Source organism: Convolutriloba macropyga, chromosome 1 (genome assembly GCF_964194025.1).
Source record: "Convolutriloba macropyga chromosome 1, txConMacr16.3, whole genome shotgun sequence".
Classification (NCBI taxonomy): domain Eukaryota; kingdom Metazoa; phylum Xenacoelomorpha; order Acoela; family Convolutidae; genus Convolutriloba; species Convolutriloba macropyga.
The window spans coordinates 37,707,552-37,731,777 of NC_134468.1; the positions used below are offsets into that span (position 1 = coordinate 37,707,552).

Genomic DNA, 24,226 nt, shown 5'->3' on the forward strand with positions numbered 1-24,226 from the left:
CGGTGGGTTGGGGGTGGGGGGTAGATAGGTAAAAGGGTAGGTGTGGGGGATGGTAGGGGGTTTCATGGGTAGGGGGTTGGTCTGTAGTTTAGATAGGTAGGAATGTATGAGGGACTTCTATGAGATCAAAAATTCTCAAAATGACCTTTTCACCGTGAATATAGCCAGCGGTGCCCAATTACTATACATTACAAACAAAGCAACTGTTGAAGTCCCGTGTTCGAAAAACAGAAGTCATCTTTCAAAAACATGTAGATGTTCAAAGAAAAAAGTAAAAATTCGGTTCATGAACAAACTTGCCTCAGTTAAAAAAAAACCTGTGTAATACCAATACTCCTCGTCGAATTGTAAGAACCTGTGTAATTTCAATACTCCTCTTCGAGTCATAAAAAAGAACAGGATTAATAAAATTGCTACGCACTGTACAACTTACTGGAATATTGTAGTTAATTGTACATAAGCTTTCTCATTTAACCAAAGTCGATAAGTTATTATAACTTGAGCCTTTTTTTTACTCAAACAAGTTGCCCTAAAAGATATGATAGCAACTAGCCATCAATTTTACGATTATACAAAATGAGCGGCAAGCTTTTCACTGAAGTCTATAACGTTTCGAGGAACTCTTCTGAGAATTCTATTAAAATGTGTTCAACCTTTTCGACCTCCTCTTTTGTTCCCAGTTCTTTCGCTTTCTCTGCATTCTCCTGTCGCCTCTTTTCAGTCCTTTCTTTACGTTTTTCATCTTCTGCCTTTTTGATTTTCTGCTTTGCCTCTTCGTTCTCTCGCTTGATTTTCTCCGCCTTGGCTGCTGCCTCCTTTGCTCGCTTCTCTTCGTCCACTTTGCTCTTCTCTCTGTTTTTCAGTGCAATCTCCGCAATTGCATCCGCTTCCCTCATTGCACGCCACTCTACCATCCGCTTCTTTCGCAATTTGATCAATAGGCTGTACTTCTGACGAGACCTGAATCAGACTAAAGTGAAATAAAGTGAAAAAACGCTGAATGAATCCAGAAGGACAACCCAAAAAAGGCACCTATTGTTTATTGTATATTTATTTACATCTTGCATAATATTAGCAGGCATTTTCACAATTTTTCTCTTGCTGATAGTTATCAAAATACTTTTTCAATGTTTAATAGTCGCCCTCGCTTCTCAGCCGTCTATTTGTCCGGGGTTTTTACAATTCAAGGATTATGAATTACATAGGGGCGCTGCCTCTTTTTAAAGATCTGTTCGCAGCACTTATTCGACTGTATGTTGTCAAAGAGAAGCCAAATTGGAGTGGTGATTATAGTCACACTGGAAAGAACGAAAAGCGAAAACTTTTAAGACATAAAATATTCTCAACTGCTTTAAAAAACTTTGATCTAATAACAAAACTTTGGTTTTTCAGAGGGAATTATTTTTCATACCCGAGTTGCGATATTCAATATTTTTTTCTCAATTTTTCTCTTAAAACTAATTCTTTAAATGCGGTACACTTGTGCTAAAAATGTATAGTTGCACTTACTCAAGCCTCTATAAAGGCGAATAATGGTTTTAAAGACAGAAGCTTTTTGTTTTCATAACGTAATAACGATTTTTCACTTTATAGTTTTTATTATTAGAGTTAATGGCAGGTAATATTAGCACAACAAAACATCATAGTTGAGATCGATTTAAACTGAAATCTAACGTTTTTATAGACTGAGACCTTAACAGAAAACATTACAATTTTTTGATTTTGCTTTTTTCAGTTGTTTTTCTGTCGCATGGTCTTTCGTTAATCGTATTTTTTTACCATTTGTTCAGTTCTTTTTTTTAATTCTGTCACTGAATCTCATCATTGACAGGCTTCTTTGGCTGTTTAATGAGGTATTTCAGCGTTTACTCAATGATTTAATTTCAAGATAAATCTTTTGTCAATTTTGACATTTGTTTTAAAATTACTACTGAAAATCTTGCCAGTTTTGTAGTGGTTTTAATGATGCTGTAACAATGGCTCATATTTCAACATAATTGTTCCGACCCCACTTGTGGGGGGAGGAACTATATACCCAAATGGACTTTTTTCGATATATTCATCGCAGAGAAATGTGACTGGTACCGTTGAAAAGCTGGTCCAGCGTAGAATTCAAAATTAAAAAGCTTTTTTAATTTGTTTTTTCGAGGAGTTAACAAGTTTTGTGTGAACACGGGATATTTGTTCACTTGTGTAATTTTTCAAATTTTCTATTTTCAATATTTTCTATAAAAATAGTATTTCAAAATTAAACTTCACGCCAAAAAATGCACCAACTTTTTTTGTTCCTAATAGACTAAAGGCGATAAAACGACTAGTTCTGGTCTCATAGGAAGTTCACTATAAAAAAATTCGAATTCTATTTGAAAGCTATTTTTTTTATAAAACTTTTCCACTTTTATTTTGCTTTTTCAGTCACATTTCATATCGAGGTTCTGTTAATGACAAACCTCCTTTATAGTCAAATGAAGCCCAATGAACAAAAAAATCCTTCTCATGGAATTGCTCGTTTTTTTGGCTTGGACTCTGAGTTTTAAATTTTGAATTTCTTTCTGAGGTTTTAATAATTTTTTGGAGTCCTATGGCACGGGCTAATTGACTAACAGTGCATTATGTTCCGTAATTAGCATTAAGTGAACAAATCTAGTGCTTTGAGTGGCCAGCTAATGGCTGTTAAAACTATAATAATTTTTCGAAAATTTTTCTGAACATTAACCAATCATAAACTTATTATCTTGAACTAAAAATCAGTCTCAGTGATGACAGCACGCTCTTCATTCCTACTGCGACCAAATTTCTAACTTTTGGTTATATGACTTCAATGACATAACTATTAAATTTGACCATTAACCAATCCTAAACTTTTTTTCGTCAACTGTTAGTCAGTGTCAGTACTGACAGGTGCCTTTTCCTTTCTACTCCAGCCAAAACTAATCTGGTTAGCAATTTCATCTTCTAACTATTAGTTTTAAAACTTCAATGCCACGAGTTTTCATAATTCTTTTTAATTTTCGGGTACTTTTTCTTATTTTTGAATCCTTTTTAAATCTTATCACATTATACTATTACTGATAGTTCCCATTTAATTAACCTAGACGTTCAACGGATCATAGATAAGTTTTCAGAGAAGAGCTTATGATTTAAATTGCTTCGACACTTTCTTCAGGAACTTTTCTGTTGAATTTTTGGCGTTTGCCTGTCTTTGTTGTTGTTTTCGTAGTCAATAACTTGTTGTAAGGTGTTATTGATGAAATATGAATTTTAAAAAAACTTGTTGTCCCATCGAAGCCTAATTTAGAGTATTTACTGGCTTCCGTTGAAAGCTAATAAATTTAATGGCGTTGATAATGAGAGTTTTCTCAAAAAATTTCATGGTTCTAATGCATTTGGTTATATTTATCGATTTTTTGAAGTTATGATAAAAAACAGGAATCCAATAGCTGTAAAAAATTACTTGAAATTAGAAATATTTTTTTGTGAAAAGTTCACTTTTTAAAATCGTCGACATTTTTCTCGCTCACTTTTTTCTCTTGAATTTCCTGTTTTTGTTCTTTAGGTAGCCGCAAATTGCTGACAGGTCTCATAAGCTTGTAAATGAGGATTGAATGAATGATGTTTGCGTGTTTTCGCAAATCGTTTGTAATTTTTTGAGTTTTTCTTTTGTTCGTTTCGATGGCTTAGTCTACTCAAAGATAGGTCCTTTTGGTTTTCTAATAAATTTTTAATAATTTATCAACGATTAGTTAGTTAAAAGCTAATGATTTTTAAGTTTTTGAAATTTCTTGATGTTAATTTCTGAATTTCGCCTCATTGTTCGTTCTCTTTGGCGATTTGTTACCTAGTCTCATTACGAAAACTGTCGATCTGCTTTATAGTTAGGAGAACTTAAATTTGAGTAGTTAAGGTATTATCGGACTTCATTTTGACGTTGTTACTAGGTGCTTTTAAATTTAGATATAATTAGTTTTTGCGGTGAAATTTTTGTTTTTGCTAATTTTGTTGTTTGTTTTTTGTCTTGTAGTCTCTTTAATGTCAGATCTCGTTAGTCCTGTAATGAAGCAAGGAATTTTGTAATTCAGTTAGTAGATAGGTTGTGTAAAGGTTTAAAACTTGAACATCTATTTTTGTTGTCTTCATTTGGTTGACAATTAAGTCAAAAATGTAGATGAGCTCGGGTCGGAACATCTTGTGCGAACGCACATTAACGAGCCTCCTTGTTGATTGTTTCCATTCATATCCTACTGGTTTAAAGACTTTTACCAGTCATGTTCCCAAAAAAAATGAACGATGGCGCCCGTTATTTTCAAATTTGCTTTGTTTTTCAAATGAGGCATATTTGAATTTACTGAAAAAATTTTATGCCAATCAGCTAATTTCAACAATTCTTGTTGATTTTATCGTCATTGTAGTTCTTTTAGTCGTATTGTTTATCAAGTTTCACTAACCAGAGATCTCATTGCGTTTTTCTGATGATGCAAAAACTTGACTGTCATGTTGCCAAAGAGAAGCCAAATTGGAATGGTGATTATAGTCACACTGGAAAGAACGAAAAGCGAAAACTTTTAAGACATAAAATATTCTCAACTGCTTTTAAAAAAACTTTGATCTAATAACAAAACTTTGGTTTTTCAGAGAGAATTATTTTTCATACCCGAGTTGCGATATTCAACATTTTTTCTCAATTTTTCTCTTAAAACTAATTCTTTAAATGCGGTACACGTGTGCTAAAAATGTATAGTTGCACTTACTCAAGCCTCTATAAAGGCGAATAATGGTTTTAAAGACAGACGCTTTTTGTTTTCATAACGTAATAACGATTCTTCGTATTTTGCACTTTATAGTTTTTATTATTAGAGTTAATGGCAGGTAATATTAGCACAATAAAACATCATAGTTGATATCGATTTAAACTGAAATCTAACGTTTTTATAGACTGAGACCTTAACAGAAAACATTACAATTTTTTTATTTCGCTTTTTACAGTTGTTTTTCTGTCGCATGGTCTTTCGTTAATCGTATTTTTTGACCATTTGTTCAGTTCTTTTTTTAATTCTGTCACTGAATCTCATCATTGACAGGCTTCTTTGGCTGTTTAATGAGGTATTTCAGCGTTTACTCAATGATTTAATTTCAAGATAAATCTTTTGTCAATTTTGACATTTGTTTTAAAATTACTACTGAAAATCTTGCCAGTTTTGTAGTGGTTTTAATGATGCTGTAACAATGGCTCATATTTCAACATAATTGTTCCGACCCCACTTGTGGGGGGAGGAACTATATACCCAAATGGACTTTTTTCGATATATTCATCGCAGAGAAATGTGACTGGTACCGTTGAAAAGCTGGTCCAGCGTAGAATTCAAAATTAAAAAGCTTTTTCAATTTGTTTTTTCGAGGAGTTAACAAGTTTTGTGTGAACACGGGATATTTGTTCACTTGTGTAATTTTTCAAATTTTCTATATTTTCAATATTTTCTATAAAAACAGCATTTCAAATTAAATTTCACGCCAAAAAATGTACCAATTCAGCGTAAGAACATATTGCGTAGGAACATTCGAAAAGCGTAGAAACATTCGAAAAGGAATTCAAAATTTTAAATGAAATTTTGAATTCCTTTCTGAGGTTTTAGTAATTTTTGGAGTCCTATGGCATGAGCTAATATTGACTAACATTGACTAACAGTGCAATATGTTCCGTAATGAGCATTAAGTGAACAAATCTAGTGCTTTGAGTGGACAGCTAATGGCTGTTAAGACTTTAATAATTTTTCGAAAATTTTTCTGAACATTAACCAATCATAAACATATTATCTTGAACTGAAAGTCAGTCTCAGTGATGACAGCACCCTCTCCTTACCTACTGCGACCAAATTTAATCTGACAAGCGGTTTTATCTTCTAACTTTTGGTTAAATGACTTCAATGACATAAGACTTTTACCAATTTTTGGATATTTTTGTATTATTGGTTACTTTTGAACTCTTATCACATTATCCAATTATTATACGCGTTATCCAAATATTAATCTAATCCCATTGGCTTAGAAAAAAACGCTCAGTGGATCACAGATAAAGTTTTCAGAGAAAGCTAGCGGTTTAATTGACTTCGACAACTTATTCTCGCACTTTTCTACTGAATTTTGGTTTTTGCCTGTTTTTATTGATGTTTTCATAGTCATAAGACTTCTTGTGATGTCTTATTGATTATTTATGCATTTAAAAAAACTCTTTTTCTGCTATCGGTTTATATCTGAGCGTACTTATTGACCTCTGTTGAAAGTTTTTGAGTTCAATGGCTGTTAAGACTTTGAAATACTTTTTCGAAAATTTTTTTTGGCCATTAATCAATCCTAAATTTTTCTTTCGTGAACTGTTAGTCAATGTCAGTACTTACAGGTACCTTTTCCTTTCTACTCCAGCCAAAATTAATCTGGTTAGCAATTTCATCTTCTAACTATTAGTTTTAAAACTTCAATGCCACGAGTTTTCATAATTCTTTTTAATTTTCGGGTACTTTTTCTTATTTTTGAATCCTTTTTAAATCTTATCACATTATACTATTACTGATAGTTCCCATTTGTTTAACCTAGACGTTCAACGGATCATGGATAAGTTTTCAGAGAAGAGCTTATGATTTAAATTGATTCGACACTTTCTTCTGGAACTTTTCTGTTGAACTTTTGGCGTTTGCCCTTCTTTGTTGTTTTCATGGTCAATAACTTGTTGTAAGGTGTTATTGATGAAATATGGAAAAAACTCTTAGTATCAACGCCATTAAATTTATTAGCTTTCAACAGAAGCCAGTATATACGCTAAATCCGTTGAAAAATAATAAATTTAATGGCGTTGATAATGAGTTTTCTCAAAAAAATTCATGGTTCTAATGCATTTGTTTATATTTATCGATTTTTTGAAGTTATGATAAAAAACAGGAATCCAATTGCTGTAAAAAATTACTTGAAAATAGAAATGTTTTTTGTGAAAAGTTCACTTTTTAAAATCGTCGACACTTTTCCCGCTCACTTTCTTTCTTGAATTTGCTGTTTTTGTTCTTTAGGTAGCCGCAAATTGCTGACAGGTCTCATAAGCTTGTAAATGAGGATTGAATGAATGATGTTACCCAAAGCAGTCAATTTATAGCGAATACTCTTTAAGTCTATGATATACATTTTCGAACATTTTCCAAACTTTTCAGTTTGTGTTATTTTCGTCAAATTGTAACTTATTTTCATCAATGGGAGTTCCCATTCAATTTCTTGTATTTCAAAAAATAACATATCTACTGATACTAATTGTCACTGATGTTTTGTTTGTTGGACAATAAGCGTTTTCAAAAACGTTTTGAGTGGTCAATTTTTTGTGTTTCTTTTTCTCTTCTTTCAGAACAATCGCGGAATAACAGATCCCAATGGTTTTTGAATTGTGGCCCAAATAAACTTATTTAATCACTTAGTAAAACTCCTTCAATTGAATTAGTAGAAATAACAATTGAATTAAAAATACAATACTCAGATAATAGCTAATGATTTTAATGGTAGCAAGTTTGTGTTTTCGCAAATCGTTTGTAATTTTTTGAGTTTTTCTTTTGTTCGTTTCGATGGCTTAGTCTACTCAAAGATAGGTCCTTTTGTTTTTGTAATAAATTTTTAATAATTTATCAACGATTAGTTAGTTAAAAGCTAACGATTTTTAAGTTTTTGAAATTTCTTGATGTTGATTAATTTCTGAATTTCGCCTCATTGTTCGTTCTCTTTGGCGACTTGTTACCTAGTCTCATTAAGAAAACTTTCGATCTGCTGAGCAGTTAGGAGAAATTAAATTTGAGTAGTTAAGGTTCTATTTTCATTTTGACGTTGTTACTAGGTGTTTTTAAAATTAGATATTCAGTTTTTGCGGTGAAAATTTTGTTTTCGCTAATTTTGTTTGTTTTTTGTCTCGTAGTCTCCTTATGAAGCATGGCATTATGTAATTCAGTTAGTAGATAGGTTGTGTTACGATTGTTTTAAACTCGAACATCTATTTTTGTTCTCTTCATTTGGTTGACAATTAAGTCAAAAATGTAGATGAGCTCAGATCGGAACATCATGTGCGAACGCACATTAACGAGCCTCCTTGTTGATTGTTTCCATTCATATCCTGCTGGTTTAAAGACTTTTACCAGTCAAGTTCCCAAAAAAATGGAACGATGGCGTCCGTTATTTTCTTTGCTTTGTTTTTCAAATGAGGCATATTTGAATTTACTTAAAAAATTTTACGCCAATCAGCTAATTTCAACAATTCTTGTTGATTTTATCGTCATTGTAGTTCTTTTAGTCGTATTGTTTATTAAGTTTCACTAATCAGAGATCTCATTGCCTTTTTCTGATGATGCAAAAATTTGACTGTCATTAACTAATTAAATTAAAATTGACTGCTTTGAGGACTTGGTATTTGTTTCCCAAATTCGAGCTTTCACAACTGTAACCCTTAGGTTTAACCTTTAGTTTTTTGCAAAATTGGTGTTCGCTGTCTGAAGTCCCATACATTACGGATTTTATGATAATATTATTAGCCAGCATATCCTTGACAAACCTATTTTTCCAAGAAAATTGAAAAATCTGTTCAATTTTTCGATATTTTTGTTTTGGTTATTCCAGAGCATGTATTGGTATACGATCAAAAACTAATCTAAGGAGACCTATCAACGGCTCTTTAGGTTGTTCAATTCTTTGAACGGTAGTTCAGGACTTGTCCTGTCAAGTTTCAATGTTTTCACTTTTTCGACATTTTGGTTGAAATCTTTTTAACTTTTCAGACTGGTTGTGAATTTCCCTCATCCGGTTCAAAGTGCTTCTAAACCTCAAATTCTCAACAAATACATCTAAAACGAAAGGCCTTAATGTCAAAAAACATAAACTCGGGAACAACCATTAAATCAATAATTGCAGTTGCTAAAAATGAAATCATTAAAATATTGAACATCCAACTTCCATTCCTTCAGCGATTAAAACGATCCACAGTGAGGCAAGATGTATACAAAAAGATTTAAATCGACTAATAAAAATGAACTTTTAATTTGCATACCAAAATTGCCTAATATCAAGCAAAATCTATGAAATGAAAACAATTTGCTCTCACTGCTTCAAACCAAGGACCTCTATCTATTCGGTACTAGAAATGAAGCACACGGGTAGGTATATCGCTCCAACTGACTTCAATATAGGTTAAAGCAACGTTTCCCCCACCCCCCAGATGAAAAACCTGAAAGAATCGAACAAGTGGTTTATTTCGTTTCTAGCCTATTTTTTCTGGGGATCAGAAAGTGTTCTTCTTTGGTCCACTTTCGATAATGTGAATACAACCTCCAAATTAGAGGGTAAAAAGCTTTATATTAAAGCCCATCAACAAAAGCAGGCTTTTTTAAACGAGTGAAACAACCGGCAAATACGAACAAACATTTATCAATTGTTCAGAACTTACAGCATCCCTCTATAACACTTCTGTATACGAGTAGCAGCTGAATTATGCTTCGCTATCGTTTCAGCTTCAATCTCCTTCTGCCTTTTGAGAAGCTCATTTCTTTCTCTCTCTAACACCCCAATTTTCTCTTGCATGTAGGCCTAAAAGAAAAACATCTTTAGTTAGAACGTAAAAAGCACAAGTAGTGATGATATTACATTATGTTGCTGCTCCAGCTCAGTCATTTTCTGTTTGATCTGTTTCTCTTCTTGCTCCACGGACGACAGCAGTTCCTGAAATTATTTAACACAATTCTATTTCAGGCTTTGTCAAATTGCAGCATTACGCACTTTTTACAAGAACGCTGGCCTCAATTTGTCAGAACATCACCCATTCAAACCATTAAGGCCTCCTCAGTAGCTTTGGTAAATCATACATAATTTTAGAGCTGAGCCTTTAAGAGTTACATAGCGATTTAATTACAGTTTTTAGATTAATTGTTGATTCAGTTTTATGGTGTTCCACATTTTTATTAACAGTTTATAAACCAGTTTCATATTAAAGTTACCTTCTTAGCAAGATCCAATTTATTCTTTTCGCTTTCCAATGCACTCTTTTCTTGTTCTCTCTTCTTTTGACTTTCTTCTGTTATCTGCTTTAGTCGGTCCTTGTGCTTCAAAAATCTGGCCGCTCGCATGTGATCGCTTTTCTTCTGACTCTGGTGCAATTCTAACAACCTGCGAAATGCTTCTTTCTCAACGTCAACGGCTTCCAGTTGACTGGCACTTTGCTCAAGCTCTGAAAATTTTAAATTATCAAACACTTTTACGCTCAAGTATACTTTGAATGAATACCTTTAAAAGACAACACAAAACAAAAACAATCAATTGTTTTCAATACATTTCAAAGGATTTCGAAGCCGGAAACATTCGGCATAGTACAATAACATTACAAAAAACAAAGGAATTAACATAAAAAATCTGAACCTTTTGAACGTTTCAGAATTTAAGAGATTAAAAGTCGTAAAAGATTAAGAACATAGCTGCCAGATTGCCAGAAAATAGCCACAATAGCTTCGTAGATCTGCAGTCTCAAAAAAACAGTGAAAAAGACAGACCAAAAAAATTCGTCTTTTCATTGAAGTCTGATATGTTATATTTTGATTAAAAATCTGTATAAGTTTTTGCTGCCTCTACTAGCTGCTCTCTAATAACCTTCATTTAGTGACACACCCATTTGACCTTATCTCTTTGAATTAAAGTAAATAAAAGTCAATTTCAAAGTGAGAAAGTCGTTTTTGAGTGAAGTAAGTCGTGTGACCAAAAATTTAATCACGCAAATGAACAAAAAAACTCGCTCCACTAAGAGCAAAAAAGGACGTCACGCACGCACTTCAGTTGAAATTGCATGAACGAATGAACAAAAAGCAGATTTGAAGAGTTTGTGACGTCATATGGTCGTAACAAAAATCGCGACGACGAAATAAAAACATAGCAGGACAACTCCTACAATTCAAAGAATTTTCATTGACTAAACAAAAAACTAGACATCAAACGCACTACGAGTGAATTGGGAAAACCATTTCTAAAAAAAAAACAGATAAAAAAATTTAAAAAAAAAAACAGAAAATCAATGTAAAAATGCCGCATGTGAACAAAAAAACCACTAGCGAGAAATGGAAATTTGTTTCAAACAAAACTAGGCCTTGAATGAACAATGAATGGACTGGAAAAACCACTCAAAAATCCGCTCCAAAAAACTGAAAAAACAGTAAAAATCAAAGTGGAATTGCTGCATGTGAACGAAAAATCACTAGCGAGAAAGCGAAATTTTGTCCAAACACCGTTTTCTCACTCTACTTCAAAATTAGAGCGAAAAAATTTCACGCCGCAAAACCACTCGCTTTTTCGCTCCATTTCCTGTTCCGGCGTGACCAAAATCACTACTCCAATTTGAATTCAAAAATCATGAAAATGTGTGAACAGATCTTAACAAAAGACAGCGCCCCAATACAACTCAAATTCTTTGAATTGTAATAAAAACCAAGAAAAGTCAAATAATAGCCCCAGCTATCGCTGTGCGGCTATTCAAAAATAAACAGAAAGGCAGTGCACAAAAAATCAACACTGCACATTGTTACACTTTTGAAAGCGATAGCTTCTCAAAACGACGGCAACTATGCCAATAGTTTTACAACTATTAGAAGGAACGATACGATTTGATTAGATTTATGTGTTCAATTAGAAGTGAACTTCTAATTGCGATTTCTCAGGTGGTAGTTTACACCACCTTTTAAACCGCGCTTTCACTTTGGTTTGCATTTGGTTTTGGTATTTTCGTTGCTTTCTTGTGGCTTATATTGAGTACTTGTCTGGAGGATGGAGACAGTGAGACTGCTTTAGATGGAATATTTTGATGTGGGATTTCAGGGGTTTTCGTTGTGTTTTCGTGAAAGGATAGAGGGGCCTTGGAGTCTGACAGAAAAAGAATTTCAGGGGAAGTTTGGGAGAGAGGGAGTGGGGGAGAGAGTGAAGGACTAGAGTTTTTAAAGAAATAAAAGAGAAAAAAAAGAATAAAGAGGGAAAGAAGAGAGGCACCCTCAGTGCAACACCGGCAGCCAGTCCCCCCTTTCAGAGGACCAGAAACCAGCTTGTGCACTGAGAGTACAAAGGCTCGTGGTTTATGCCTTTTTGAGGCGGTTATTTTCGCCCTTGCGGGGATGAGTGGTTGTTCCCGAGCGGGAACAGAGTGTGGGGCCAGCATCAAGGCCTCAGCATGATTCCCACGATCATGCTGCCCTCCCTTGCTCGTGACCTGGAGTTAGATCAGCTTCAAGACCTAGACTGATTCCCGTGATCAGTCTAGTCTCCCACACTGATCTTTCTGATGTGGTTTGCATGGGTTCATTGGTTAGTGGGGGTCTGAAGACGAATGGCAGGTGCTGAGAATGCATTTACATATACACACATAAGCGCAATAGGCATCCAGGCATACACACACATGGAAAAACAACAACCATACATGCAAAAAAAGGATCTGTTTAGCCCGTAAAAAAAGGATGTGTATTTTTTGGATGGTTTCAGCTAACGTCTCCAGTCATACCCCGAGACGTCCGCATCCACCTTTGTTTTGCTTTAATTGTAGAGTTTTTGGGAGAGTTTGCTACTATTTTTCATAGCTTCAGCTAACGTCTCGAGTCACCACAAGACGTCCGCATCCACCTTTGTTTTAGAATTTTGCCCTAGTTTTTGTTTTTATCCTTATGCTCTTTTACAACTATTAGAAGGAACGATACGTACTCCAGTCAAACGCAAGTAGCGCTTCAAAAACAATATTAATCTCAAACTGCCAAAGCAGCACCACACAACTCATCGAGTCCCTATCGCGGTTATTAATCAAGATAGGCTAAAAGAATTTTAGCAACAAAATTATTTGGCAACCTTGCTCAATCTCGGTCAAGTACTGATCCCACTCAGCTGCCAGACTTGTCATTCTTCCAGTGCTCAACATAGTGTCCGGCCGCCCAGATCCACCAGTTGGAGTTCTCATAGATCCTAGTACTGAATCAAGCCCTCCCGGGGTTCCTGGCATACTATTACCAGACGATGTATTCAGACGGTTCCGTTGCTTTGAGGGTACCAACACTAGACTGTTTTTCTCAAAGTATTCATCATTTGAAGATGTTTCAGGTAGATGATTTTGGTTGAGTTTGACAAGTTCTAAGTGTTCTTCAAACTCGGGCTTAGAGCTATCGACAGGTTCCGTTGTTTCCTTTTGACTCAATTCATCTTCCAAATCCTGCTCTAATTTCTCCAAATCTTGAATAATCTGAAAGAAAAATTTTATATGCTTCGAGAATCATGAAGACTCATTAACATCCTGAGAATCTTTTAACTGCATGAACAAATTTGAAACCCTCAGGTAAACTTTAAACAAAGAGAAAAGATTCCGTCTACTTTTATCAGTTAAACTGGTCACCGCTGTGATAATAGATAACTTAAATTTGTGCCAATTAAGTTTACCCAATTTATCATGTTGGCTACATTAAGCATAAAGAAGTTCATATTACACTGCCAATAAAATCACATACTTCTCTCTTGAGCTCTTCTGGTGTTTTGCCTTGCTTCTTCGCCATTTCTGTAATTTCAATAGAATACTCAGCCTCGTCCAGAGATTGGATTCCTCAAAAACAGGTCACTCAGCTTTTTCGAATACATCAAAAACTGACGGTTTAAAAGAGAAGACTTACTTTCTTCCGCATCTAACAAGAGTTTACTGCAGTCCTCCAAATCTGCCCTTAACTGACTGGCTAGTTGGTCAGATGCACATAGTCGATTCCAAATGGCACTTCCATCCTCCTATAACATTGATATGACTACAAGAAAACCGAAGTCATGAAATTGGTGCCTGCACGAATTTCAAAAGCAGAAAATATTCTGCAAGTAAGCATAAACAATTGAGGGACGGATTCCTCTCAAAAGAGTGATAGCGGTCAACTTTAGCAGCAGCTTGCTACACCTCGGCGAGACAAGTCGCATTTGGCAAGGGCAGAGGGAGGGGGGTTAAATTTGGCTTTACATCATGAATCTCGCACACCATAAAGGCTCTAAAGTAAGATAGCTGAACATCTACCAGCCTCCAACGAAACAAAAAAAACGAAACAGGACAAATGCTGAACTAATGAACTACAATTTAAAGACCTTGCATGGATCAAAAAAATCAGACCCCAAAATCACTGCACATACAAAATCATTTGGAAAAAAATTGGAATGATGAACTGCCGCATGTGAAGAAAAGGCCGCAAAAAGAATTCACAGAAGTCAGTCGCATGCGCTTTTTGTAAAACACAAACAAGCCAGAGCTTTTTTAAAACCAATGACAGAGGTACAGTAAGAAAGGAAAAAATTCGAGAAAATGAAGAAACAAGACTTGATAAATGGATGTTTGAATTTGCATCGAAAGTAAACGAAAATGCATCAAAAATCCATGGCAACAGCACAGCAATATTTTTTATCCAAAGTTTATATCAGGATCGAAACAGACACTTCTCTCGGATAGTACATACAAAATAGTTCAGGCGAAAGATCTAAGCCCAAGTACAGCTATACACTCTGACCTTTAAGCAAAATTTCGACCTATCCAATATTGTAAAACAATACAGTGGTCATCATAAGATTGAAAATCTTATTATACATGTTGGTCATAATGATGATTCAGTAAATAGCGGTTTTCAAACAGCTAATATTTTAATGGAATCTGCGTCAGAAACTATACAGAAACTGCCACCTCTCAAAGTTGCACTTTGCAAAATTCCATCAGTTAAAGATGGTTGTTTTTGGTCGCAGCAAAAAATACATAGACAAAGATAATGCAGCGTTAGAAAATGTGGCAACGGAATTGAGTGGCCTTTGACATTGAAGTTGTTTTTTGAATAGTAAACAGGAAACGAACGATATCAGCAAAGATGCAGCACACCCATCAGTCAGACAGGGTATACCTAAGCTTGCCAGATAAGTTCAGAACTTCTACGTATATCATAGGCTTACAGTGACGGAAAACGAAATATCACCGAGAATTATGAGCAGAAACTTAGGAAAAAACTTTGATAACATTTTTTTTGGTTTCCATTCAAAACAAGCATTTTTACCTCACTCTTTATAAATTTGGCTGATGGTTTGTTGAAATACAGAACAAGGCGACTTTTCTTGATAGTTTTAATTTTCAGTATACTTATGAGAAAAGCAAATACTGAAATTCAAACGAACATTTGAAAAGTATTACTCCAAAAACCTAATGTTTGTTATTTTTAAACAATTATTAAATCATATTTGAGGATCACACAATTCGCCATTAGTTTTCTTTAATAATTGTCAAAGCTTGAAAAGCAAGTTTAAAGAGTTTTCAAACTTTTTGAACAGCAGCCATTAATACGTTTGTTGCTGTAACTGAAACGAGTGAACGCTGATTCTTGAAAACTTCTTTTAACAGCATCGAATACTTTCTTTGAAAAATGTAGATCAGACAAAGCAGGGTCCTCAGTGGGTGGAGGAGTAGACATTTTTGTTCCTTGAAACTTATCGCCAGTATTAAATCAAGCGCTGAAACGGTTGATGAGATTTTTTTCGAATCCATTTGTGTTGCAATAAGCGACCATGTGAATGCAAAATCACTTGTTAACGTTTTCCCTATTGCCCGAAAAACGTCTTGTGGATCATTTTCTTGATCAATTAAGTCCCGAACTACCGGGGGCATAAGGTACAACAACCAAAGTTATATTGGAAGATTACAACTTGAATTAACTGAACAAGACCAAAAAATAAACTACACAATTTTGCGTCAAATTCAGAATTAGAAATTGTTAACCTTGGGAATGGAACCAGATGTACTGATAAAACATTTACACTTATTGATCACTGTTTCAATTCGAAAAATCAGTTAATTGCCTACAATGTCACAACAACCCCTTTCAACTCCGACCAGTTCTTGTTATTTTGAATCAACACTCTCATTGAAATAAGCAAGTGACATGATAACGAAAAGACATTTTCGACTTTTCTCACGTTCTAAATTTAACAGAGATCTTGCCCTTACAGAAAGGTAGAAAATGTACCAATGTGAGAATGGCAACGATATTTTTGATTTATTCATCGATACTTTCGAGAATATTGTTGAAAAACACGCAACGATTCAGACTGTTAAAATAAGTGAGGTAATTTTTAAGAATTCAGATCCTTACCTTAACAACAGAATTGGAATACTTGATTGCCCAAAACATTTTCTTTGCAACAAATGGAAAACAATCCTGACTGAGACCTGAAAAGATTTTCAGCGTGTAGGAAACTTAGTCAATTGGAAATTAAGGGAGGCACACAACTAATTTTGCTTCAATTTTTTCCAAAAACTAACAACAAGTAAGAATTGGCCAAATAGATCGTTTGCTAACCTAGGGGTTTTCAAAGGTTCAGATGTTGCTTGTAACTAGCCTGATAAACTAACCAAACCTGAATTCAAATTCAGAGCTGTGACTAGAAAAGAACTGTATTCAATCATTGACCCACTCGACGACAACAAAGCAGCAGGAGCAGGTCAAATATCAATTCGTCTCATGAAGTGATGCAAATTAGCTATAGGCGTACATCTACAGTTCGCCCTAAATGCGTGAATTAAGGAGAAAGTTTTCCCAACCAAAATAAAACTAGCCTATGTAACACCAATTTTTAAAAAGGTTTTAAATTGGATAGTACAAACTATCCGAAAATTTCTGTAGCTCCGAGTTCTTCAAAAAATTCTGCGCGAATCCTTTTGACTCAGATGACGGACTTCATTGGTAAGCATAAAATTATAAATAAAGGGCCATTCGGATTTCAGAAACAAATTCAGCAACCGAGGCAGTTTTACAACTGGTTACAACTATTTCGTCTAAATTAGATCAAAGCAAAGAAACTGTCGCCATTTTTCTAGCTTTGCAAAAGATAATAATTGGATTATTATTACAACTAAAAGATGAAAATGCTTTCCTCCTACAACAGAATAAAATGATTGAATTTTAATTGACAAAGTAAACGAAAGAATATCAAACATCCATGGCAACAGCAAAGCAAGATTTTTTATCACAAGTCTATTCCAAGACCAACAGAGACACTTACTCTCTCGGAGAGAACATCCAAAATATTTCAAGCGAAAGATCTAATCCCGAGTACAGCTATACACTTTGATCTTTCAGCAAAAGTTCGACCTATCCAATATTGTAAAACAAAAGAGTGGTTGACATAAGATTGGAAATCCTATACATGTTGGTCATTATAATTATTCAGGAAATAGCGGTTTTCAAGCAACTAAAATTTTAATGGAATCTGCGTCAGAAATTATAAAGAAACTGTCACCTCTTACAGTTGCACTTAGCGATATTCGACCAGTTAATGATGGTTGTTTTTGGTCGAAGCAAAAAGAAAAATATAGACAAATATGTTGCAGCGTTAGAAAATGCGGCAACGGAATTGAGTGGCGTTTCTGACAATGAAGTTGTTTTTTTAATAATATAATGCGAACGAACATTATCAGCAATGACGCAGTACACCCATCAGTCAGTCATGGTATACCTAAACTTGCAAGTTAAGTTCGGAATTTCTACGTACATCATGGGCTTAGGGTGACGGAAATTGAAACAAAATCGAGAATTATGAGCAAACTTTGGAAAAATTTGGATCATTATGCTAACATTTTTTTTCCATTCAAAACAAAACAATTTTAACGCACTCATTATAAATTTGGCTGATGGTTTGTTGAAATATAGAACAAGAAACTTTTCTTGATATTTTTTAATTTTATACTTATGAGAAAAGCAAATACTGAAATACAAACGAACATTTAAAAAGTATTATTCCAAAGCCTAATGTTTGTTATTTTTCAAAAAAAATTAAATTATACATTGTCGTTTTCTTCCTAAAACTTAGTTTTTCATTCACTTGTATGTCTCATGCTGTCAGGTGACATTGAACAGAACCCAGTGCCTCAACTGGAAAATTTGATTAAGTACTCCAGTTACTTGAAAAACAGAGGATCAGAAAATTCGCCATTATTTTTGCTTAAAAATTGTCAAAGCTTGAAAAGCAAGTTTGAAGAGTTTTCAAACTTTTTTGAACAGCAGCCATTAATACGTTTGTCGCTGTAAATGAAACCTGTGAACGCTGATTCTAATACTGAAAACAATTTTTTAACAGCATCGTATCGTACACTTTCTTTGGGAAATGTACACCAGACAAAACAGGGTCCTCAAAGGGTGGAGGAGTAGATATTTTTGTTCCAAGAAACTTATGGCCAGTTTTAAATCAAGCAATGAAACGGTTGATGAGATTTTTTCGAATCCATTTGGGTTGAAATAAGCCGCGCTCTGAATGAAACATCACTTGTTAACGTTTTTCCTATTGCCCGAAAAACGTCTTTGGGATTATTTTCCTGATCAATTAAGTACCGAACTACCGGGGGCATAAGGTATAACAAACAGCGTTATAATGGAGGATTACATTTTGGATTATCTGAACAAGACCAAAAAATAAACTACACAATTTTGCGTCAAACTCAGAATTAGAAATTGTTAACCTTGGGGATGCAACCAGATGTACTGATAAAACATTTACACTTATTGATCACTGTTTCATTTCGAAAAATCAATTAATTGCCTACAATGTCACAACAACCCCTTTCAACTCCTGACCAGTTCTTGTTATTTTGAATCAAAACTCTCATTGAAATAAGCAAGTGACATGATAACGAAAAGACATTTTCGACTTTTCTCACGTTCTAAATTTAACAGAGATCTTGCCCTTGCAGAAAGGTAGAAAATGTACCAATGTGAGAATGGCAACGATATTTTTGATTTATTCATCGATACTTTCGTCAAAATTTTCGAAAAAACCGCAACGATTCAGCCTGTTAAAGTAAGTAAGGTAATTTTTAAGAATTCAGATTCTTGCCTTAACACCAGAATTGGAATATTTGATTGCCCAAAAACATTTTCTGTGCAACAAATGGAAAAAAATCCTGACTGAGACCTGCAAAGAATTTCAGCGTAGAGGAAACTTAGTCAATCGGAAATTAAGGGAGGCACACAACAAATTTTGCTTCAATTTTTTCCAAAAACTACCAACAAGTAAGAATTGCCCAATTAGATCGTTTACTAACCTAGGGGTTTTCAAAGGTTCGGATATTGCTTATAACTACCCTGATAAACTAAACATACCTGAACTCAAATTCAGAGCTGTGACTAGAAAACAACTTTATTCAATCATTGACCCGCTGGACGATAACAAAGCAGCAGGAGCTGGTGAAATATCAATTTGTCTCATAAAGTGATGCAAATTAGCTATAGGCGTACATCTACAGTTCGCCCTAAATGAGTGCATTAGGGAGAAAGTTTTCCCAACTAAAATTAAACTAGCCTATGTAACAGCAATTTTTAAAAAGGTTTTAAATTGGATAGTACAAACTATCCACAAATTTCTCTAGCTCCGAGTTTTTCAAAAAAAAGTTCTGAGCGAATCCGTCTGACTCAGATGACGGATTTTATTGGTAAGCATATAATTATAAATAAAGAGCAATTCGGATTTCAGAAAAAAGTCAGCAACCAATGCAGTTTTACAACTTTTTTCAACTATTTCCTCTAAATTAGATCAAAGCCAAGAAACTGTTGCCATTTTTCTAGATCTTGCAAAAGCATCTAAATCCATTTCTCATATTTTTTTGAAATAAAAAATGAAAGGTATGGTTTTCAAAGTAATCAAAAGAATTGCTGTTTTCATTTCTTGCCAATCGCAGACAAAAACTAAAACTAACTGGCATCTTCTCCGTTTGTGAAATTGTGAATCACGGTGTGCCACAGGGAACTGTTTTGGGACCACTCATTTTTCTTTTATGTGTGAACAATTTTTCATCTATTATAAAAACAACGGAGAAAGTAATTCATTTCGCAGATGACACAAGTATTGTCTGTTGTGGAAAGGAAAGTAGCTTTCATGGAAAAGTCAAGGAAATTTTGCAGAAAATGGAAGAATATGTAAAGATGAACACACTAAATTTGAAAACAAAAAAACCAAATTTATCTTTTTCTCGCGCAATAGTCGTGATTTTGGATCTATTTTTTAAATAAAAAAAGAAGTTCTCAAAATGCTGCAGATACCTTGGTTTTCAAATGGACAGTATCCATAATTTCAAAAAGCAGTAGAATAAAACCATTAAAAAGATGGCTAACGCTCTAAGATCAATATACCTAATATCCCCCGACCGCGTGCATTCATCTTTTAAAATCACTTGTGATTTCACACTTATCATTTTCTGCAATCTCTTTTGCAGAACTTCTCTGCAAAAAACATAAAACGCCTTAACTGAAAAAATAACTGGGGTATAAAGGCATGCTTTCTACGCAAAAAAAACATGACAAAGAGAGATCTGCTGACACAGACAAAGAACTTCCCAGCTAAGCTAAGGATAGCAAAATGTCGCTAATCAAATTTCATTATGATATAGCCAGACCGGAAAACTCTAAAATTTTCACGGGTATCTGAGTATTTATCAAATAACTTGAACAAAACAACTCAAAATTAGACAAAGTCAAAACCAACTTTGGAACGAATCCGATTGTTCCTCAATGCATACAAAAATGGAATAAGTTACCAATAGCTTCGGTTTGCAAATGAAAACATTTTTAAGAAAACGTCGAATGATTTCTTGCTCTCACAACACGCAAAATTCCTTTGAATAGTAACAAAGGAGCTTTTAAGTTATTTTTGTTTTAAGGAAAAAATCGGAAGAATGTTTTACAAATTGACTCTTTTGCTTCAGGAGTCAACAAAGGATTTATGAACCAAGTTCTGAATTTGATTTAAACTCATTACTTTTGCAAGACGAATTTTGCATATCTAAAGGGAGCTTTTGCCGCAAGAGAACTTCATTCACAGCTGCTGATTGTTCAACCACTGGTGGTGAAGGTGTGCCTCCAGCAATTTATAACGAGCAGCTAATATTGTAGATCCTTCTGTGTAGTTTTCTCATGAATCAAGGCGCTTATTCGGCTGAATTTACGGAAACGTGCCCAAATAGATCCTATCCAAAAAAGGGTGTTCGAGAAGACGTCAAAACTATAAACTTATCTCAACCTAACCACGAAATTCCTTGAATTCCGAAAAATATATTTAAAGATTCCAGGTTGGAACATACGATCATGCAACCTGCATTTAGTTCCATACAACATTCATTTTTACACAATTAATCTTTTCCTGTATAATTTTTTACACAAATGTAGATAAAAGGGTAGTGTTTCATGTGTTTGACGTTTCAATTTTCTTTGAAATTGCTGAGATCCGGCTTCGATAAAATGATGTTTCGCTTGTGGATTCTTATTGACGCCTCATGCCGCAGAGGATCGACATTGATAGAAAAATATCTGACGAGCTATCTGTTACTAATGGAGTTCCGCAGGTTAGTGAGTTAGCTCCTCTTTTATTTCCAATTTACATCAACGATATGATTCTACTTCATGGGTGAAGTCAAGTTCATTACTTTTCTGACGACAGCAATCAATTATTGGGTGGCTACTCATGCTATTCCTCCCTGCTTATTATTCCCTCCATTCTGTTCTGTTTCCATTGTTGTGGATGACATTGAACCAGTTTGCATGTCCTAGCTTGAATGGATTGGGAATTCAACAATTTCTCCGGAACAGAAGAATCAGATTCAGACAAAATTTTTGAAGGCAATCATAAAAAACATAGTCGGAACAACTCCGTAAACGACTCGAAGATGATTGGCCACCCTAAGTGACATAATGAACATTCTACTTAATAACACTAATAACTTTGAAACAATAAAATGAAAACGAACAAGGAAAATCTATCTGACCAGAAAAGCTGCTAAATCATCTCATAAAAATTTCTCTATAAGTTGCAACTTCGAAAAAACTATATGCAAAAGATCATGTGGCACGTTTAAATTTCATTCACCAAACGCCTACAAAGTACATGAAAACGAACAAAAATCTTTCATGTAGAGAAAGGGGAGGTAAGGGAAAGCAAATGAAGGACAAAATCATAATGTATTGTTTGCAAAATTTCAACAAAATTTAGCTAAAAAACAGAAATAGCCGATATGCTACTTCCCCTACTATTATTTTTTTTAAAAAAAACGCTGATCAATAATTTTGGTCAAGCATGCACACACCCTTGCAAATTCAAAACATACCCGGCAGATTGCCGGAAAATATCCGCCGTTGATTCCAATAAGCATGATTGGGATTGAACGAATAGAATATATTGAAAAAATAAGATTTTTGTACAAAAATATTTTTTAAGTCCGATTTATTTTGATGACATTTCGTAGTTGAACATACTTCTGTTTCTTAGAGAGAGGCTACAGGGGCTACTATCAACACCAATAAGCATTAGAGGTGGTAACTAAGACTTATAGGAACGACGTTCAAATAGCGGGCATCTAAAATTGGGCTTTACGGGTTTATCCCGTTTCTATTTCTGACTTCAATTTTTTATACCGATTCTGTTCATTTTGAATTGCTTTGCTTAGCAACTGATGTTCAAATTCACTTTTAGCAGAATGAGAGAAGAGAGAAACTAGCCTAGAGAAGTCAAAAAGATTTCACGCAAAATGTCGAAAAAGCGGCAAAATGGTAAAGCGAAAAAAAGTTTGACGAAGTAAAAAAAATACGAGCGCAATAATAGCCGGCTGAGAAGATGAGGGCGGCTATTAATTATACAAAAAAAAGCAAAGAAAACTAAATATTATAAATTTAGAAAGTATTAATTTATTCATTGAAAAGCGCTCTTTAGCTAGCGTCCAGTAGCTTGCTTCCATTAGCACCTGTAGAATAGCTCTGAATTAACGATTGAACACGAGAAAGCAACTAAATACAAAATCGCACGAAATTAACAAAAATAAGCAAAAAAACTGACGAAAATCGGTCAAAATTTGCTTATTACTCAATTATCTTTTCCAAAAGCAACTCAACTATAATGGCAGCCAACACATCTAGAACAAATAATTTGAACCATAGACCTTCCCAAGTGCCATAAAAAATGAATACGAAAAGCATTTAAAAAATTTCAAAAATCTAGATAATAAGAAATTTTTTATTAGTAGAAGAGCACATAGAGCCATAAAAAGTTCATTGGAGCAACTTGAGTATAGACACGCTCGCAAACCAATAGGCAGGTCATAATAGGCTGAGAAACTTGTCTTAGATTAAAGAAAAACTGCAAAAATAAAACTATGGGAGGGGGGTCCTTGGCTGCACGGTGCCCTTAAGGCGTGAGCGATATGCAGGGGTGGGGATTGGGGGGAGGGCAGGTGAGGGGGCTGATATGGGGGTGGGGTGTTGTGAGGGGGGGGGGGTTCAACCTCCTCTAAGAACCACCCTTCACACCATAATTAAAGTCTCCAAAACAATTTCTGTGAATCGCATACTTTGAGACTAGTAAGCTGGAAGGCTCTGTGAGAACTTAAATGCCCGCTGGGCGCTACGCTACCTGTTTGTCCCCTTTTTAAAGACGAAAATTCAAATGGGACGAAAAATCGGTCTAAAGCAAAATCGCATAAAGATGATCAACAGGACTAATATATTTGCTACCAACTTGTTTGAGCTATTGCTTTGCGGCTATATAAAAATATTGTTCTGAATATTTTCTTTTCATGCACCGATCAACCCAAATCTGTCACCTTTATAACAAGTGCCAATTTAAATCCATACCTCTTCCTCAGACTGCCCGCCGCCTTCTGTCTTTTCAGGTGAACTGTCCATTTGACCTTCGGATGACCACCCCTCTGTCACAATATCTGACAGCCGAGTGAAATCCACATCTTCATGATCGCTCAGTTGGATCTCATCCTCGCCAATTAGGGCTAACTCGGCTTCGATCTCTGCCTCAATATCATTTGTCTCACTCGGATCCATTGTAGTTTATCACAACAGCTACAGCTAAATTTAAGTGTCTATTTACATTTCTCATCTGAAGAGCAGCATGTAGCTATTATTATGAACAATGTATTTTGAGCTAAAATACAAACGTAACCGACTAAAGGTCGGAAGAATTGCTCTCGGACGACTAGTGGGAGCTCTAATCAATTGCAAACTGCTTCAGTCTGTGGGAGGGGGAGCCTAAATGGGACTAAGAAGTTCAAAAGTTGGCTTCAAATAACGACATTAGAGTTTAACATATACCACTATTAAGATTTAAGGTGAAAATGGCACCAGTTTCGGCGCACTTTTCATTTGACTTTTAGTATTAA

General features: G+C 34.7%; 1 protein-coding gene across 2 annotated transcripts in view; it reads right to left on the bottom strand.

Moving 5' to 3' along the window:
* Nucleotides 1-23,942, bottom strand: part of LOC142338421 (uncharacterized) — an 82,233-nt gene extending 58,291 nt beyond the window's left edge. For both annotated transcript variants that reach the window (XM_075388188.1, XM_075388179.1), the window contains exons 1-8: nucleotides 23,688-23,942; nucleotides 13,686-13,794; nucleotides 13,527-13,618; nucleotides 12,877-13,264; nucleotides 10,005-10,234; nucleotides 9,655-9,729; nucleotides 9,458-9,597; nucleotides 654-960 (exon numbers count right to left, since the gene is read on the bottom strand). In XM_075388188.1, coding sequence (XP_075244303.1) covers nucleotides 654-960; nucleotides 9,458-9,597; nucleotides 9,655-9,729; nucleotides 10,005-10,234; nucleotides 12,877-13,264; nucleotides 13,527-13,618; nucleotides 13,686-13,794; nucleotides 23,688-23,891 — 1,545 coding nt within the window. In that variant the 5' untranslated portion in view covers nucleotides 23,892-23,942. The remainder of the gene's footprint in view (nucleotides 1-653; nucleotides 961-9,457; nucleotides 9,598-9,654; nucleotides 9,730-10,004; nucleotides 10,235-12,876; nucleotides 13,265-13,526; nucleotides 13,619-13,685; nucleotides 13,795-23,687) is intronic.
* Between the last annotated feature and the right edge of the window lie 284 nt (nucleotides 23,943-24,226).